The 19,963-nt window shown below is 43.9% G+C and overlaps 1 protein-coding gene across 1 annotated transcript in view; it reads right to left on the bottom strand.

The window, feature by feature from the left end:
• LOC126259705 (tyrosine-protein phosphatase non-receptor type 23-like) overlaps positions 1-19,963 on the bottom strand; it is a 196,136-nt gene that overhangs the window by 18,079 nt on the left and 158,094 nt on the right. The window contains exon 8 of the mRNA XM_049956677.1: positions 7,666-7,798. Within this exon, the coding sequence (XP_049812634.1) occupies positions 7,666-7,798 (133 nt within the window). The remainder of the gene's footprint in view (positions 1-7,665; positions 7,799-19,963) is intronic.

The raw sequence follows: 19,963 nt of genomic DNA, 5'->3' as shown, positions 1-19,963 counted from the left end.
ATGACAGTAGGAGTCAATATGAGAGATTTAGAGTTGAACTTGGATTATAGGGGTAGCAGAGAGGAGAGAGAGATAATAGAAGAATTGAAGAATCAGATGGACAAGGTAGAAGGGTTAAGTAAACAACAGAAAGAAGAGTTAAGGGAAGTATTATGGATAAATAGAGAGGTATTTTCAGACAGACCTGGTAAAGTTAAGAACTTTGAGTGTAAATTAGATGTGAAACCGCATGAACCCTTTGCAAGAAAGCCGTTTTCTATACCATTTGCATTGAAGGAAGCTGTACATCAAGAGATTGAGAAAATGGTAGACTGTGGAGTTATAGAAAGAAGCAATAGTGAATACAATAGTCCCTTAATAGTGGTGGGCAAGAAAGATGGTAGTGTAAGAGTGGTTATTGATGCTAGAGCTTTGAACGACATAGTGAGTAGAGAGACTGATCGCCCCGAAAACATGGACGGGATATTACAGAAGTATTTTAATATGAACTACATGACTAGCCTCGATCTCACGGCCGAGTACTGGCAGGTTCCACTTGCGGAGGAGTATTGGAAGTATACGGCCTTTTTGGTAAATGGGAAATGTTACCAATATACTGTAGTACCCTTTGGTTTGAATATTAGTGTGTCCGTATTCATTCGAGCATTAGACCAAGTCTTGGGACCAGAGTTGAGTTCTAGAATAACTGTGTACGTAGATGATTTGTTGATTGCCACCGAGTCGTGGGAGGAACATTGTAGTTTATTCGATGATGTGTTTCAGGCTTTGAGAAAAGGGGCATGACCCTTAGACTTAAGAAATGTGAGTTTGTGAGAAAGGAAATAAAATTTTTAGGTAGAATCTTGTCCACTACGGGTATCAAAGTTGACCCTGAGAAGATCAAAGCTGTTAAAGAATGCCCATCTCCGAAGAATTGAAAACAATTGAAGTCCTTTTACGGTTTATGTAACTTTTATAGAAATTTTGTATCAGGACAAGTATTTAACAATCCAAGTTTAAATAAGTTATTGAGTCCTAAAGTGCCATTTGTTTGGACCAGTGTGTGTCAGGAAGCTTTTACGCAGCTTAAGGGAGCCTTAAAAGAGGATAGAATTTTGCATCATCCTGACCTTATTAGACCTTTTTGCTTGGGGACTGATTCTAGTGGATATGGTATTGGAGTAGAATTATTTCAGGATTTTGGAGAAGGTGGGAAGGAAGATCATAGAACAATTGCATTTGCGAGCAGGTCATTAACTAAGTACGAAAAGAATTATAGTGTGACAGAAAAAGAAGCTTTGGCAATAATCTTGGGTTTAGAAAATTTAGGGGTTATCTGCAGGGAAATAAAACCATCATATATACTGATCATAGGGCTTTGATATTTTTCAAGAAATTTAGGTTGATCCATACTAGGTTGACAAGATGGGTAGTGTTCATGCAACAGTTTGAATTTGAAACCAAGTATGTTAAGGGTACTCAAAATAAAGTTGCAGATGCATTATCCAGATTACCTTTAGGGGAAAATTGTGAAATAGGACAAGATATAGATGAAGAGCATGTGAAATTATTCTATATTAAGGGAGTTCAAGGGGAATAGAAAATATATGTAAATACATGAGGAGGTATCAGAACCATGATGAGATCTGGAAAATGATTAAGAGAGAGTTAGATATGCCAAATGGTAATGATAAACTGCCGAAATACTATAAAGTGCATGGTGGAATCTTGTTCAGGCGAACTAATGAAAGTTCAGAGGATTGGAAGGTGTGTTGGCCTAGTGACTGCATTGATGAAATAATTGACTACATTCATTTGAGTTTTGGGCATATAGGTGCAAGGAAATGTATACAGAAATTAAGAGAATCTGTGGCCTTTGACAACATGGTAAAAAGAGTAAATAACAGGATTAGGACATGTGATAAGTGCCATAGAGCCAAGGTTACAAATTAGACATACCGGCTTCCTATGCAGAATGTAAAACCTAATGATTTGATGGAGTTATTAGCTGTTGATTTCTATGGCCCTTTGCCAAAGACAAAAGGAGGTTTTGCCTACATTTTTGTGGTATTGGAAGTATTTTCTAGATTTATTAGGTTGTGCCCTTTGTGTAAAGCCACTGGTAGGGCGATTCTGACTAAACTTGAAACGGACTATTTTGTAAAATTTGGTAAGCCAAAAGCAATACTTTCTGACAACGGATCCCAGTTTACTAGTAAGCATTGGAAGGAAGGTCTTACCAGGGAATAGCGGTAATATATACGTCAACTTACCACCCAGCCGGGAACCCGGCGGAGCGCTAGTGTTGCCAAAGCACACCAATTGCAGAAATTGTACTAGAAAATTATGTGACAGAATTCCAGGCTAGTAATTACCTTCTCTGCCAACACACACACACACAAAGATGATGTGACTTACCAAACGAAAGCGCTGGCACATCGATAGACACACAAACAAACACAAACATACACACAAAATTCAAGCTTTCGCAACAAACTGTTGCCTCATCAGGAAAGAGGGAAGGAGAGGGAAAGACGAAAGGATGTGGGTTTTAAGGGAGAGGGTAAGGAGTCATTCCAATCCCGGGAGTGGAAAGACTTACCTTAGGGGGAAAAAAGGACGGGTATACACTCGCACACACACACATATCCATCCACACATATACAGACACAAGCAGACATGTGTGCGAGTTTGTTGCAAAAGCTTGAATTTTGTGTGTATGTTTGTGTTTGTTTGTGTGTCTATCGACGTGCCAGCGCTTTCGTTTGGTAAGTCACATCATCAGATTACGCTCGCATATTTTATTTTCCCAGGCTTGTCTGACATTTGGCATAACCCCCAAAGGCCTCACACTTAAAGTTCCCATCTCTGGCTGCAACCCTTCTTTCCATCAGTCCCTATACCAGTTCCAAACTGAACAATCCATTGCCCTCACCCACCTAATCCTTCACCTACACATCAACTCAGCCAATGAACACACCCGTCAACTCCTATCCTTAATAAAAGTCCTCAATCTTTCCTCTCCCACATCCACACCGGCTATTCAGAGCATCCTCCTACAGGCCAACTGCAAATTAGAGCAGCATGCCACCCTTCACCTCAAAAAACTATCCAATCTCCTGGTTTCCCACCTCCGGAAAGGCAACTCACTCACCCTTCACAACCTTTCCAGCAAACCTCAACCACCTCTCATTGCGCACAGACCCAGTCTCTCCCATCTACTCAATCTCCCACTTCCAGCTCCACTCCCTCCAAAACCTCAAAATTCCAATCAACACAATCTGGTACCACAACACCCTAATTCAGTAGTTAACCTTTCCTCCAAACCTCTCTCCCAATCCGAAACCTCTGTCCTATCCAAAGGCCTCACCTTCAGCCCCACTCCCAGATTCAACCAAACAGCCCTCGTCAAAGATTTACTGTCCTACACTCGTACTCTCTGCTGGAAGTATCACTTTGCCACGAAGAAAAATGATCCTAATCCTACCCCTAATGATCCAACTCCCCAAGACACTATCCAAATTGAACCCTGCCTGGAACAGTTCCGTCCTCCATCACAGTGGGACCCACCTCCTCTCCCTCAAAATCACCCTCTCCAAACCTTCCAGGAATTTCTGACTTCCAGCCTTGCCTCTCAATCCTTCTTAAAAAACCTTAATCCTACTCCCAACATTACCACTGCTGAAGCCCAGGCTATCCGTGATCTGAAGGCTGACCGGTCCATCGTCATTCTTCCGGCGGACAAGGGTTCCACGACTGTGGTACTTGATCGTCGGGAGTATGTGGCTGAGGGACTGTGTCAGCTTTCAGACAACACCACATACAAAGTTTGCCAAGGTAATCCCATTCCTGATGTCCAGGCGGAGCTTCAAGGAATCCTCAGAACCTTAGGCCCCCTACAAAACCTTTCACCTGACTCCATCAACCTCCTGACCCCACCGACACCCCGCACCCCTACCTTCTACCTTCTTCCTAAAATTCACAAACCCAATCATCCCGGCCGCCCCATTGTAGCTGGTTACCAAGCCCCCACAGAACGTATCTCTGCCTACGTAGATCAACACCTTCAACCCATTACATGCAGTCTCCCATCCTTCATCAAAGACACCAACCACTTTCTCGAACGCCTGGAATCCTTACCCAATCCGTTACCCCCAGAAACCATCCTTGTAACCATTGATGCCACTTCCTTATACACAAATATCCCGCACGTCCAGGGCCTCGCTGCGATGGAGCACTTCCTTTCACGCCGATCACCTGCCACCCTACCTAAAACCTCTTTCCTCATTACCTTAGCCAGCTTCATCCTGACCCACAACTTCTTCACTTTTGAAGACCAGACATACCAACAATTAAAGGGAACAGCCATGGGTACCAGGATGGCCCCTTCGTACGCCAACCTATTCATGGGTCGCTTAGAGGAAGCCTTCTTGGTTACCCAGGCCTGCCAACCCAAAGTTTGGTACAGATTTATTGATGACATCTTCATGATCTGGACTCACAGTGAAGAAGAACTCCAGAATTTCCTCTCCAACCTCAACTCCTTTGGTTCCATCAGATTCACCTGGTCCTACTCCAAATCCCATGCCACTTTCCTTGATGTTGACCTCCACCTGTCCAACAGCCAGCTTCACACGTCCGTCCACATCAAACCCACCAACAAGCAACAGTACCTCCATTACGACAGCTGCCACCCATTCCACATCAAACGGTCCCTTCCCTACAGCCTAGGTCTTTGTGGCAAACGAATCTGCTCCAGTCCGGAATCCCTGAAGCATTACACCAAAAACCTGACAACAGCTTTCGCATCCCGCAACTACCCTCCCGACCTGGTACAGAAGCAAATAACCAGAGCCACTTCCTCATCCTCTCAAACCCAGAACCTCCCACAGAAGAACCCCAAAAGTGCCCCACTTGTGACAGGATACTTTCCGGGACTGGATCAGATTCTGAATGTGGCTCTCCAGCAGGGATACGACTTCCTCCAATCCTTCCCTGAAATGAGATCCATCCTTCATGAAATCCTCCCCACTCCACCAAGAGTGTCTTTCCGCCGTCCACCTAACCTTCATAACCTCTTAGTTCATCCCTATGAAATCCCCAAACCACCTTCCCTACCCTCTGGCTCCTACCCTTGTAACCGCCCCCGGTGTAAAACCTGTCCCATGCACCCTCCCACCACCACCTACTCCAGTCCTGTAACCCGGAGGGTGTACACGATCAAAGGCAGAGCCACGTGTGAAAGCACCCATGTGATCTACCAACTGACCTGCCTACACTGTGATGCATTCTATGTGGGAATGACCAGCAACAAACTGTCCATTCGCATGAATGGACACAGGCAGATAGTGTTTGTTGGTAATGAGGATCACCCTGTGGCTAAACATGCCTTGGTGCACGGCCAGCACATCTTGGCACAGTGTTACACCGTCCGGGTTATCTGGATACTTCCCACCAACACCAACCTATCCGAACTCCGGAGATGGGAACTTGCTCTTCAATATATCCTCTCTTCCCATTACCCACCAGGCCTCAATCTCCGCTAATTTCAAGTTGCCGCCACTCATACCTCACCTGTCATTCAACATCATCTCTGCCTCTTCACTTCCGCCTCGACTGACATCTCTGCCCAAACTTTAAATATGTCTGCTTGTGTCTGTATATGTGTGGATGGATATGTGTGTGTGTGCGCGAGTGTATACCTGTCCTTTTTTCCCCCTAAGGTTAAGTCTTTCCGCTCCCGGGATTGGAATGACTCCTTACCCTCTCCCTTAAAACCCACATCCTTTCGTCTTTCCCTCTCCTTCCCTCTTTCCTGATGAGGCAACAGTTTGTTGCGAAAGCTTGAATTTTGTGTGTATGTTTGTGTTCGTTTGTGTGTCTGTCGACCTGCCAGCACTTTCATTTGGTAAGTCACATCATCTTTGTTTTTAGATATATTTTTCCTACGTGGAATGTTTCTCTCTATTATAACCATATCATCTTTGTTTTTAGATATATTTTTCCCACGTGGAATGTTTCCCTCTATATATATATATGTAACATTTGTCTTCTTTAGAATAACTTTTGGAGGGCATGTGTCTAAATTCGTGTGCCGTAGCATTTACCAGAAGTATTGTAATGCTTTGCTACTTAGACAAGGGGGCCCGCCATTAATTTCTTAAACGTCGACCAATGACAGTGAAGCTCGCTTGCTATTGGTGCTAACATTCTATAGTGTGTAAGTCAAAGGTGGGTAGCTGTCAAACCACAAGGTTGTGATTACTTTGAATGAGAGTCGTGTAAAATTGTGGGTTCATCACTCAGTTTTGGTATTCTTTTGTTTATTGGTGTTAGAAAAAAAAAAAATATATATATATATATATATATATATATATATATATATATATATATATATATATATATATTGTCAATGTCCTTAAATCTTATTTAATATGGTTATTCTATGCTAAACTGGGATAAATGCACGGTCAGATATTGTGTTGGGAAGTAGAATTTGGAGAAACGTCTATTTAGATACCGCTTGATTTGGACTGCATTAGTTAACACGGTATTTTTCGGGTATTTTGGGGCGATACTTAGTGACAGGGTAGAATCGCAGTCATCACAACACACACACACACACACACACACAAGTACAAGAAAACTATCATGTGTTTTGGAAATATTAGTTCCTTTCTTTGGGACGAGAGGGGATGAAGGCTTAAAAGAGAAAGGTAGGTCACTCAAATTCCATGATGAGAGTGTGTGTATTGTGCTTTCAATTATGGTTTCACTTAGTGTTAATCAAATCCTACTGTTATGCAAGAAATTTATGTAGTCTTGAAAAAACAAAATCTGTGCTAGTCAAAAAGCAAAACTACAGAGCATTAATTTTTAATAATTAAATTAAGTAACATCCCTTTATAGTTTTCATAATTTTCTACTAAAGGCTAAGTATGAAAAAAAAAACCCAAAACAATTAGAATCCAGTCACTCAATCTGAAAATGTAGCTATATTCCACTGATTAAGCAAATTTTCTTCAATTCCAATGTACCTGTTGCAAAGACCTTACAGAAAAATCTTATGTTACAAGGCACGATAAAACCCCATTTAATGTACTTCCCCCTTGTATTCTATTTCAAAATCGAATTTATTAGAAATAAAAACTTGAGGCGTAAAATTCACTTTTACACACTTCTTTTTAAAGAAAAAAGAGGTAATATGTGGACAATTTATCATAACAGTTTTAGGTGGGGATATTGTGAAGTATGGTTGTGTAAGATACCAGAAGATGTTGGGCCTGAACTACCTCTACGACACTGTCAACTCAAGCATGAAACTGCATGATAGGTGTTACCAAATGCTTTATGTACTCTGCTTTGCTCTGGGTTGTGCATTGACATTGTTTTGTTTTCTTAATTTTAAATGAGTGATGAGATTAATACTGCTTCATCCTAGAGTTCAGGTTGACTCCTCTGACACCAGAAGGCATTGGCGATCCCTATGACAATGTGCCAGACCTACTGTCACACATGCACTGATTAACAGATGCTGCCTGCCAGCCCTGCGATAGAGAGACAGGGCTTCTCCCCCACACCACTCCTCTTTCCTCTAATGTGTAGGCTCTCATTTGTTTATACTTGCAGCATATTGCTGTCTTAAAGTGGCAACACTATAGTCTGGTACTTTCTTTCCAAACATACCTGTGAAAGTGATTCTGGCTCTGAAGGCTGCTTCAAATAGTCAAGCTGAAGTGAGGTCATCAACACAGACAATTCTTTGTCATCCTCATCAATAACAGTACCAACTTTTCGCAACAGTTTCACTTCCGCTTCACTGCAAAAGACATTTTTAAAATCCAGTTGTTATAATAAATATTTTGCTCATGAGTTTGATCAGGCTATACATAAAGGTAAAGCCCCCTCCCGCATATGCACGCATGAGTGCGCATGTGCATGTGTGAGCACGCACGCACATGCACGGGCACATGTACACCAACACCCACTCAGCCACCCACCTACCCAACCAACCAAACCAACCAACGCCCCCCCCCCCCCACACACACACACACAAAATAATGGGGATGGAGAGAGACAAGAGTGTTACATGTCTATTAATATACAGGATAACTATCATCCCTTTACCGAGGATGCAAAATGAATTTGTACAGACTTTAAAAGATAATATCTATGAAGGACTTTCAGATGTAGGGACTACTATAAATAAATATGTAGCATGACACTTTTTTAAGGATTTCACTAGAGTTGCTGTTGGAATTGTAATCCAATAAATAAAAGTCATGATTATTGCTAGAAAAAAGAAACAAAATTTTAAATTAATGTTACAAAATACAAAATGTTGTCAAGTTTTAAAGAAAATGGAGACGTAGCTGTGTAACAGACTACCAAACTAACTAACAATTTTACACACTCTTCGTAAGTTCAAAATTCATGGTGCACACGACATAACATCTGGCAGACTTCACAAAGCAACAAACCCAGCTTCCTCAACTAGAATGTTGAAAAACTGTGCATATATAACACCATAACACCAAATATTACCTAAGAAAATCCACTGAGGCAGTTCAGTAGAATCGTCAAACACAGCATTCTTAAAACAGCATAATTTTGATATTTTTGCACGCATTTAATGAGACATCAATAGAACATTGAACTGTTTCAGAACATGGTGCAAGAAGATGAGGACTTTACAGAAAAAATATGTGGTTTGATACACTGTATTTTATGCAGATCCAAACACATAATAATGTGCAATGCCAACAATGTAGGAAAGGACGGATTGCTACTTACCATAAAGATGACATGTCAAGTTGCAGGCAGGTGCCTGTTTATGAGCCATCTAGAGGAACCCTCCTAGCCTTGCAAAATGTCAAACCCCTAGTCTAGTTCAGGTTCACTAATGAGATCTTCATGATCTTGACTCAGGGCCAAAACACCCTATCTTCATTCCTTCACAACCTCAACATCTTCGTTCCCACCTACTTCACCTGATCCTCCTTAACCCAGCGGGAACCTTCCTAGACAGAATGCCTCCCCCTCTCTGATGGCTCCATTCACACCTCAGCCCACATTAAACCCAACGGCTACCAACAGTACCTGCATTTCATCAGCTGTCCTTCCTTCCACACCAACAAATCCCTTCATTACAGCCTGGCCACCCAAAGTTGCCATATCTGCAATGACAAGTACTCTCTGGCCCAGTATGCTGAGGGTCTCAACAACACCTTCACAAACAGGCACTATACGCCAGACCTAGTCCACAAACAGATCTCCTATGCCATTCCTCCTCCACTTTCTGGTCAATTTTACATCGCAAGAGTGAAACATGGTGGGGGTTTCATGATGATTTGGGCAACCACAGTGTTTTATTCCATGGGCCCCATAGTTACTCCACAAGGCCATATTACTGCCAACTATTATGTGACCATTTTGGCTGATCAGGTCCATGCCATGGTGCAAACTTTGTTGCAAATGATGATGCTATGTTCCAATACAACACAGCCCCTGTTCACACATCTTGCATCATCCAGGACTGATTTCGTGAGCATGAGGATGAAATGTCACATCTCCCCTGGCTCCACAATTGCAAGATCTCAGTATTATTCAGCCTTTGTGGTCCACTTTGGAGAGAAGAGTGCATGATCGCTATCCACTTCCATCATCGTTAACTGAACTTCACACTATTCTGCAGGAAGAATGGTATAAGATTCGTCTGATGATACAAGACCTGTATTTATCCATTTCAAGATGACTGGTAGCTATTTTGATGTCAATGGTTTTCCTACATCATATTATGCATAGAGGAAATGTGGTCGACACAGCAACTCAATATATAAAACTTGTACAATACATGTAAAACAGCCTTTGATTGCAAAACATTTTCATTAATTTTATGACCAGTTTCAATCTATCAATCATCACCAAATATGTCTATCACTCCAAACTAATCTATAATCCATACAAAACTTGTGACCGAATTTGGTGCCGTGAATAGATGTAAAAATACAAAGAAACTATGATAAACAATACTGTAAGGACCATCAGCAGGATCCTGATGGTGATCTCATACTATGGGTCATTTCTGTTAATTTATAATGCATCTAAACCACCTAGTACCAGTTCTATACCATTTGCTGCAATGCAATGTGACAGGTTTGCTCTTTTCAAGCGGTCACCAATATCTTATCCAGTGAATCTAGTCATACTATTGACTGTCAACTGCTGAAACAGGAGTACGTAGAGCATGGATAATAGATGTTTGTTATATGTCTTACTACAAACAGCAAAATTATAAGAAGACAGAATGATTAGCCAGTACATGCTTCCATGAGGTGGAATTCCAGGATTCCCAATACACATATTAATAGTGGGTGAAAGCTTTTCCTAGCTTTTGGAAAGTCAATTCCTTTCTTATGGAGGGAAGTGATATAGAACTGGGAAGGTTGGAGAGAAGGAACAGGTCACTCAGATCAAATGCAAGAGAGGCCCTACCCTTTTTTTATGCTTTTGATTGGTCTTGAGGAATATAAAGTAATCTTTGACTGTATTTTTTTTATTTTATGGCTGGTTTCAAACTACACTGACAGAAAAAAATAACACCACCAAGAAGGAGTTGTGTGACATAAACAAATGTTGGTATTATACAGACAGTATATCATGGCAGCCAGCCATGACTGTAAACAAACAAGATCTTAGACTGCACGAGGGCAGAGGAGTGGTGTGGGGGAAGAAGCCCTGTCTCCATCTTGACGGGCTACCATCCAACATTCTGGGCTTAAGCAAATGCAGAACTGATATAATGGTTCTTAAGGATCGTTGTTTCCTTTTGTTCTGGTGAGAGTCATATTTGAATCCCTTTATGCACCAAGAGTAGTCTCTTCGCTCATTCAAAAATAAGAAGAAAAAAAAAAACAAGCAATCCATGACACAAAGCAAATTGGAGCACACAAAGCATTTTGCCGTAGCTACAGCTCAACTGTTTGGTGTGGTTGGCAGGCATAGTTCAGGCCCAACCTCTACTGGTGTATTACGCAACCATAGTTCAAAACACTCCCCACCTAAAACTGCCATGATATAGCGTCCACATAATAGGTGTGTTTCCACACCTGAAAGATGTCTATTCAAATTTCACATGGGTCACATAAGAGTGTCACTATTAATACCACTATGATAGTGCAAACCAGGTTTACTTTAAATACACACTGTAATGGTCGTGAGCATTAGTTACCTTTGAGACTGGATGCGGTAAGTTGGTATTAGTCAAGAATGCCTTCAACGCAACAACACTATTATCAACACTTCACTGTGTTTGAACAAGGTTATGTAATATCGCAACGAGAAGATGGATGTTTCTTCTGCAATACTGTAGAAAGACTTGGAAGGAATTTAGACTTGGCAGCAGTCATCATGAGAATGAACAGTCGCAAGAAGACCAGACTCTGGACCGCCACATTGCACTACTGAGAAGGAAGACCACAGCGTTCAGCATATGGCTCTAGTGCATCATACTGCATCTGGAGCAGCAATTTTATAACAGCAGCTGACACCACAATGACATAATAAATTGTAACAAATTGGTTACTTCAAGGACAGTTCCAAGCCTGAAACCCTGTAGCATGCATTTCACTGACCCCAAACCACCACCATCTGTGACTCAAGTGGTGTCAAGCGAGAGCTCACTGGACGGCAGGGTGGAGGTTTGTTGTGTTTTCTGATGCAAGCTGGTTCTGCCTCAAAGCCAGTGATGGCTGTGTGTTGGTTAGAAGCAGATCAGTTGAGGACCTGCAACCAACCTGTCTGCATGCTAGACACACTGGACCTACACCTGGAGTTATCGTACGGAGTGCGATTTTGTATTAACAGCGTGTGACGAGGGCCTCCCGTCGGGTAGACCATTCGCCTGGTGCAAGTCTTTCGATTTGACGCCACTTCGGCGACTTGCACGTCGATGGGGATGAAATGATGATGATTAGGACAACACAACACCCAGTCCCTGAGCGGAGAAGATCTCCGACCCAGCCGGGAATCGAACCCGGGCCCTTAGGATTGACAGTCTGTCGCACTGACCACTCAGCTACCGGGGGCGGACTGCGATTTTGTATTACGGCAGGAGCACTCTCAGGTTTATCCCCTGCACACTGACGGCAAATTTTTATGTCAACCTGGTGATTTGACCTCTTGTGCTGCCATTCAAGAACAGCATACTACAGGATGTTTCCCAACAGGATAACACTCACCCACCTACCGCTGTTGTAACCCAACATGCTCTACAATGTATAGACATGTTGGCCTGGACTTCTCGATCACCCGATCTGTCTCCAATTCAGCTTATATAGGATATCAACAGATTACAACTACACTGTTGTCCACAAACAGCATTAACTGTCCCTGTACTGACCAAACAAACGCAAAAAGCATGGAACTCCATTCCACAAACTGGCATCCCAGCATTTGTACAACACAATGCAAGCACATTTGCATGCTTGTATTCAACATTCTGGTGGTTGCACCAGCATTCAACATTTGCAATGGTTTACCTCTTGCTTACATTAGCCGGTGATCTTGTAATGTTAATCACTTCAATAAGTTACCTAGACAAATGTAGTCCCAAAATTTCATTACTCTACTTTTTTTTTTTTTTTTTTGCTGTGATTTATTTTTTTGTTCAGTGTATTAGATCATTGTCAGATATGTCAGTCACTCTAAACTAGAATACAAACAATAAAAGAACTTGTAGCCAAAATAGGTGCCATCTACAGATGTAAAAATATAATAAAACTGTGATAAAAACCACAACTGGTCCTTACTGTAATGACTATCAGCAGTATGCTGTTTGGTTATTTTAGTTTTGTTGTGTTTTTACACCTACTGATGCTGCCTGCCTTGGCTAATGAATTTTTATGGTTTACATGCAACTTTTTTAATGGTTTATAAACTTATTAAAGTGATGGACATGTTTTATGATGACTGAATAGATTGAACCTTGTCATAAAATTAATGAAAAAATTTGTGATCAAAGGCCTTTTTATTTGTATTCTGCAAGTTTTATATATCGAGTGACACTGTCTTTCACTCTTATTATTCCAAATTTCATTAATTTAATGTGTATATCAGCAGTATTGGAATTTATGCTCATGAAGATAAGTACTGTGAAATGAGGTGAATTTGATCATTTATCTATTTTTCAACATTTTGATACCTGAGCATGGCATCTTAACAAGAATGCTGCAGCTGACCATTGTCATGAATTTTTTACTCCTTTGCCTCTAACAATGGTACATTGAAGTGTGTGGTACCAACAAATAGCACTGCCCATAAATGTAATTCATGTGCTGCACTCTTTGAAGTAAATACATCAGTTAGAAAACATTGGCTGACATCTTGTACTTCTGGTGTGTAATTAATAAGTTGTAATATTTTTACTTTCATATGAACATCTCAAGTGCTACTGTTTCTTTTTTTGTTCATTGTGACTACCAAATAGATGCCCTACATGCCTAAAAGCAAAACTGCAATTCTGAAGGGTGAATCACATCATGCAAGCATACAAGAACGTTCTAGGACCAATCCATAAATCTAACTGTTGTGACAGTGCCACGACATTCAAAAGTGCCGCCACGTTAGTACGCGAACACGGCGATAGAGGCGCTCCGCAGCTCGGCCAAGCCCGGGAGCGCCACCTGGCTATGAACGGCGCCGGCCGCATGTCACGGCACGGCAGTCGAATGACGGACACGGAGTTAGTAGTATGTAACCCGCTAGTGTTTCTACTTTTGCAGATCCACGCAAATTATTAGTGATTAAAGGTTATAACATTTTGGCGATGAGGTCGGATATTTTTTTTCCTGCGTTGTGGACTTGGGTGTTCGTGTCGGGGCAGACATGGAACAGCTTATGCAAGCGCTCATTGAGCAACAAACACAGCTGACAGTTGCTATTCAGGCGTTGTCGACGTCGCTTACTCATCGTCTGTCTTCCTCTTCTCCGCATCCGTTCCCTCCTTACGACGAGGCCGCTGAAGACTGGGAGGATTATGAGAAGCGTTTGCGGCAACACTTCTTGGCTTTTGGCGTTGTCGATGCTCCTATGTGTAAGTCATTATTTCTATCTTGGATTTCCCCACGGATCTATCAGCTGCTATCTCAGTTAGCCCCTCTGCGGGAACCTGCCTCTCTGTCCTTCCAAGAAATGTGTGAATTATTATCTAACTATTACCGCAAAATCACCCATGTCGTTGCCGCCCGCGTGACGTTCTACCGGTGTCGTAAACAGCCCCATCAATCTTACCGGGCTTGGGCGGCGGAACTACACGGTCTGAGTAGGAAATGTCAGTTTGTCACGGACACTCATCATGAGTCTTATGCTGATTCAATGGTTCGGGACGCTATTCTACGGCTTGCTCCTGATAAAGAAGTTCGGCAACGTGCCTTACAACTGCCAAACCCGTCGTTGTCGGAAGTTCTCAGCATCGCTCAATCTTTTGAAGTGTCTCACGCTGCTGGTGCGCAAATAGACGCGTGGTGTGATGTGGGCGCTGTACAGACCACTTTCGACACGGACAATTTGCCTGTTTCATAGGGGAACGACGATGTGGCGGCGGTTCACTCGCGTCAACAACGTCGCGTTGGGCCACCACGCTCGCAGCGAAAACAGCAACCACAGAAGCAGGTTCGTTCTGCACTTCCTTCTTGTCCACGTTGTTTCGTACAGCATGACAGGGCTGCGTGTCCAAAACGTTGGGCCACGTGTAATTCATGTAGGAAAAAAGGCCACATTGCTTCTGTGTGTCAGTCCCCTAAAGTCCCTGTCGACGAGGACGAGCCATCGGACATGGATGTTAACTGTGTGCTTTCTCAAACAAATAAGTTGTTTGTTACTGTTCATGTTCTGGATGAAGACATTCGCATGCAAGTGGACACGGGCTCTGCAGTAACTCTCATTAATTCTCGCACGTATTTGGAGTTGGGCTCCCCACCCTTGTCTCCCGTTACGCGAAATCTGCGAACTTATAATAAGCAGCAAATTCCTATTGTTGGCTAGTTTGATGCTTCCACTGCCTACAAGTCTGTTGTTAGGCCCCTCACGTTTTATGTGGTGGATCATGCGGGCACGGAAAACCTGTTCGGTTATGATGCTTTCCAGTTGTTCGGGTTCTCCATTGATGATGATGTGCACCTCATATCTGAAGATATTCCGTATCAACAACTGGATGGCTTGTGTTCTGAATTCTCATCCGTGTTCTCTGCTGGTCTGGGTCGGGCCAAGGATTTTGAAGCCCACATTACTCTTAAACCTACGGCTCGCCCTAAGTTTTTCCGGGTACGCCCTATTCCGATGGCGTTGCGTGCGCCTGTCAAGGCTGAGATCGACAGGTTAACAGCTTTAGGGATTCTCCTTCCTGTTACCTCCAGCGAATGGGCATCGCCCATCGTGGTGGTTTCTAAACCAAACGGGAGTCTGCGATTGTGCGGTGATTTTAAAGCCACTGTCAACACTCAGAGCCGCATTGACACTTATTCTCTTCCCTGTCCTGAGGAGTTATTTACCAAGCTCGCTGGGGGCCAGTTCTTTTCCAAACTTGACTTATCGGAGGCGTACCATCAGTTGCCATTGGATACGTCTTCCAAGGAATTTCTCGTCATCAACACTCCTCGTGGGTTGTATCAGTACCAGCAGTTACCATTTGGCGTCGCTAGCGCGCCAGCCATTTTTCAGCGGTTTTTGGAACAGCTCACGACTTCTGTTCCCAGCTGCATCAACTACCTGGATGACATTGTTGTCACGGGGGCCTCCACTGAGGAGCACCTTCGCAATTTGCGTTCCCTGTTTCGGGTCCTGCATTCAGCTGGGTTGAAGTGCAATCTGGACAAGTCACAGTTTTTCCAACCCTCCATTGTGTATCTTGGTTTCCACTTGTCCCGTGAGGGTATACGTCCTCTACGACAGCACGTTGCGGCCATTACTGCTCTACCCCGGCCGTCTACGGTCAAAGAACTTCAGGCGTTGCAAGGTTGCTTATTATCACAAATTCATTCCATCAGCGGCGGCAGTGGCTCATCCTCTGCATCAGCTGTTACGCAAAAACGTTCCTTTCTGTTGGTCCGACGAGTGTGAGCAGGCTTTTGTCCGCCTGAAGGCTCATTTGCAGTCGGCGCCTTGTCTTGCCACATTCCACCCGGGTCAGCACTTGGTTCTGGCGACTGACGCGTCACAGTATGGCCTAGGGGCTGTTCTCGCCCATCGGTATGAGGATGGGTCGGAACGACCCATCGCTTACGCTTCCAAGACCCTCAACAATGCCCAACGGCGTTACTCTCAAATTGAAATGGAGGCGCTCGCTATCATTTATGCTCTAAAAAAGTTCAGCGTTTTTTTGTATGGTTCTAAGTTTCACCTCATCACCGACCACAAGCCGCTGGTCTCTCTGTTCAGCCCCTCGGCGTTGCTTCCGGATAAGGCAGCTCACCGCCTGCAACGTTGGGCCTTATACTTGTCTCGTTTTCACTATGAGATTCACTATCACCCCACGGCCCAGCACGCCAACGCTGACGCGTTGTCGCGTTTGCCGATGGGCCCCGACCCGGTTTTCGATCGAGATGAACTACTCTGTTTCCACACTGATGAGGAAGAACGTCGTGCGGTCGAGGGTTTTCCACTTACAGGTTCGCAGGTCGCGTCGGCTACTGCGTGGGACCCGGTCCTGCGTCAGGTGATCGGTTTTGTTCAACGGGGTTGGCCGGACAGGACCAAGGCCCGGGCATCGGATCCCCTTCGCAACTACCATGCCTTGCGCCTTCGTCTGTCTGTTTGTGAGGGTGTTGTTCTTCTGGCCACGGATGGCGCATCTCCACGGGTCGTGGTGCCAGCCTCTCTTCGCAAAGCTGTTCTCAAGCTATTGCATGAAGGCCATTGGGGGATTTCTCGGACTAAGTCCCTGGCCCGCAGGCACGTTTATTGGTCCGGTATTGATTCGGACATCGCCCACATGGTCGCTGCATGTGATCAGTGTGTTCAACAACTGGCTGCACCTCGTACTATGCCCTCTCCGTGGCCTGATCCGGCACAGCCGTGGGAACGGGTGCACGCTGACTTTGCTGGCCCCTTCCTCGGCACTTATTGGCTACTGTTGATTGACGCCTTCTCGAAGTTTCCGTTTGTTGTTCGATGTCCGTCGCCCACCACTGCGGCGACGACGCTGGCTTTGTTCAAAATCTTTGCGCTAGAAGGTCTTCCATCCACGATTGTCACGGACAATGGCCCTCAGTTCTCTTCGCAGGCCTTCCGTGATTTTTGTACTGGACAAGGGATTCATCATGTTACAGCACCGCCCTTCCATCTGCAATCGAATGGGGAGGTCGAGCGCCTTGTCCGCACTTTCAAAAGCCAAATGAAAAAATTCCTTAGTGATTTTTCCACAGATGACGCTCTGTTGCAATTTCTGAGTTCTTATCGCTTCACGCCTCTGGGTGATCGCAGCCCTGCTGAACTCTTGCATGGCCGCCAACCGCGCGCTCTACTGCACTTGCTTCACCCTGTCAGGCCTTGTACTGTGCCCCCTCGTGCGGCAAAATACCCGGTGGGCGCCGACGTGTGGGCACGGGGGTATGGATCTCGCCCTAAATGGATTCCAGGGGTGGTCCAGGCTCTTCGCGGCCGCCAGCTTTGTGAAATACGTACGGACGACGGCATGGTTGTTCGCCATTACGACCAGATGCGCCCACGAGTGGTGGCCACGCCGGTGCCACCGCCCCTTCTTTCGTCTCCACCGGCCCCAGTCGCGACGCCGCCTTCTCCGGGACCCATCTTGCTGGAGCACACCCCCAGGTCCACGACATCTATGGATGCTGCTCCGGAGTTTTCACCCATCATCTCGTCCAGGAGGCACGTTCCACGCGCAAGCTTCCGTCCTGGACATTTTCGACCATACTCTCGTGTTTCTCCGCGGGATCTTCTCGGGGCCTTCCAAGAGGCCATGGATGTCTCCGCACTGGCCATGTCTCCAAGGAAGTGAGTGTTTTTTTTTTTTTCAAGGGGGAAAAGTGTTGTGACAGTGCCGCTACATTAGTACGCGAACACGGCGATAGAGGCGCTCCGCAGCTCGGCCAAGCGCGGGAGCGCCACCTGGCTATGAACGGCGCCGGCCGCATGTCACGGCACGGCAGTCGAATGACGGACACGGAGTTAGTAGTATGTAACCCACTAGTGTTTCTACTTTTGCAGATCCACGCAAATTATTAGTGATTAAAGGTTATAACACTAACTACAACTCTGAAATTCTTCTAAATGCTGGGAAGGTTGTCAGGATCATTAAGCATTTGCAAAGCTTCAGCACGATACACACTTCCTTATACAACATTAAATGACATACAAACTTAAGAACAGATATAAATATAAGATAAAGATACAAAGGAACTGAAGACATTAGCTACCAATGGGCACTGACTTATGTCAATGGTGAAAGTTGAAAATCTGTGCCAGACTGGGATTTAAATCTGGGTCTCCTGTTTACTTGGCAGATGCGCTGACCGCTACGCCATCTGGACACAGTGGTCACCATAAGAACATGGACTACCTTAGCACGTCTCCTGTCAGACCCAAATTATCAACTTATACCACACACTGCTGTTGTAGTGCCCCTGCTCATTACCTCACCGATTCCTGTAAGAGTTCAAGCTTGGTGTGCATCTGCACTGAAGGGATCATTGGCTGTCATTGCCTTAATGTCTATAGTGTCTATTCTTTTGGATAAACATAAAATAGGTGGCCAACCAGCATGACCCAATAGTGAAGAAAACAAAACCAGTTGCACGAATATTGTGTTGTGCGAAATAGAGGTTTCCTCTAATGAATAATGATGTTAGGGATATCATAAAGGTATCTCTTAATCGAACAATGCAGATCTAAAAAATATTGTGTGACAATCCACCTAGTCGGGAGTAGGTAAAATGGATTTCTGAAAAGAAATGAGGAACTAACCATTAGAATAAGTAAAAACGTAAAGAGGGCAAGGGCAACAGTTACCTGTTCCTCACTCCAGAACTATAAGCCATGATGAGACCAACTTGTTGAGGATTCTGGACAAGTGAAAGTAGTAGTGAAGCCAGATACAAGGCATCCTGAAAGAACTGTTCATAGTTCAAGTGTCACTGTAATGATAGCAGTGGGAAAAGCATCTCTTCTATTTTTGGACTGAAGGAGGTTTAACTTCAGCAGGTTATAATAGGAATGTAAGTGGTTGGTTTGACCTAACAATGTTTGAATCATGATTAATTGCCTCACCTTATAACTGGCATTTAGATGAACTGAAAGTGATTATAGGTGACTTTTTCTCAGACTATCTGTCACTTAACATTATAACACAGGGCCAAGAACATGATATTCAGTCTGTGCTTCTACCACCTAGCTCTATTCATTTATGTCGGCCACCTGACCTCTAAAACTTGCCTGGAGAAATGTGCTAGATGACTGGAAAAGGACAAATAGAGGGGTGACAGAAACATTGGCATTTCCTAGGTTGTTGAAAGGGGCCTTCGAAAAGATACCATTCACTTCTAAATCTAATGTTCTACCTTGTTTCAGACAAGCAGGAAATTTTTCCCTTCTGTCTTGATTATGTCATTTTACAGATACCAGAAACCACATATACACATGACACCAGCACACCAGACGTTTCTTGGACAGCAGTCATCAAAATAGGTTTGAAACGGATTCACTCTAACATATACAGAAAGAATGCCAAGCTGAGCCAAGCACGTAGCATTAACTCCAAGAAAAGGTATCATTGCCAGGGTCTTAAATGAAAGTGATAATGGCAGTGCTGAAAGCATGAGAAACTATCCTATGATTCTGATTCTATCTCTATAGCACTGAATAGTGATATAGAACAGCACAAGTCAAATGAAAATGAAGGAATTAACAAGGGAAAAGATAAAGATGGGCAAGAATTCAATAAATATGATTTAACAACAGTGAAATTTCCTAT

Source organism: Schistocerca nitens, chromosome 5, assembly GCF_023898315.1.
Source record: "Schistocerca nitens isolate TAMUIC-IGC-003100 chromosome 5, iqSchNite1.1, whole genome shotgun sequence".
Lineage (NCBI taxonomy): Eukaryota > Metazoa > Arthropoda > Insecta > Orthoptera > Acrididae > Schistocerca > Schistocerca nitens.
Note: the sequence above shows the minus strand (reverse complement) of the source record. Positions and strands in the feature narration are given on the sequence as shown.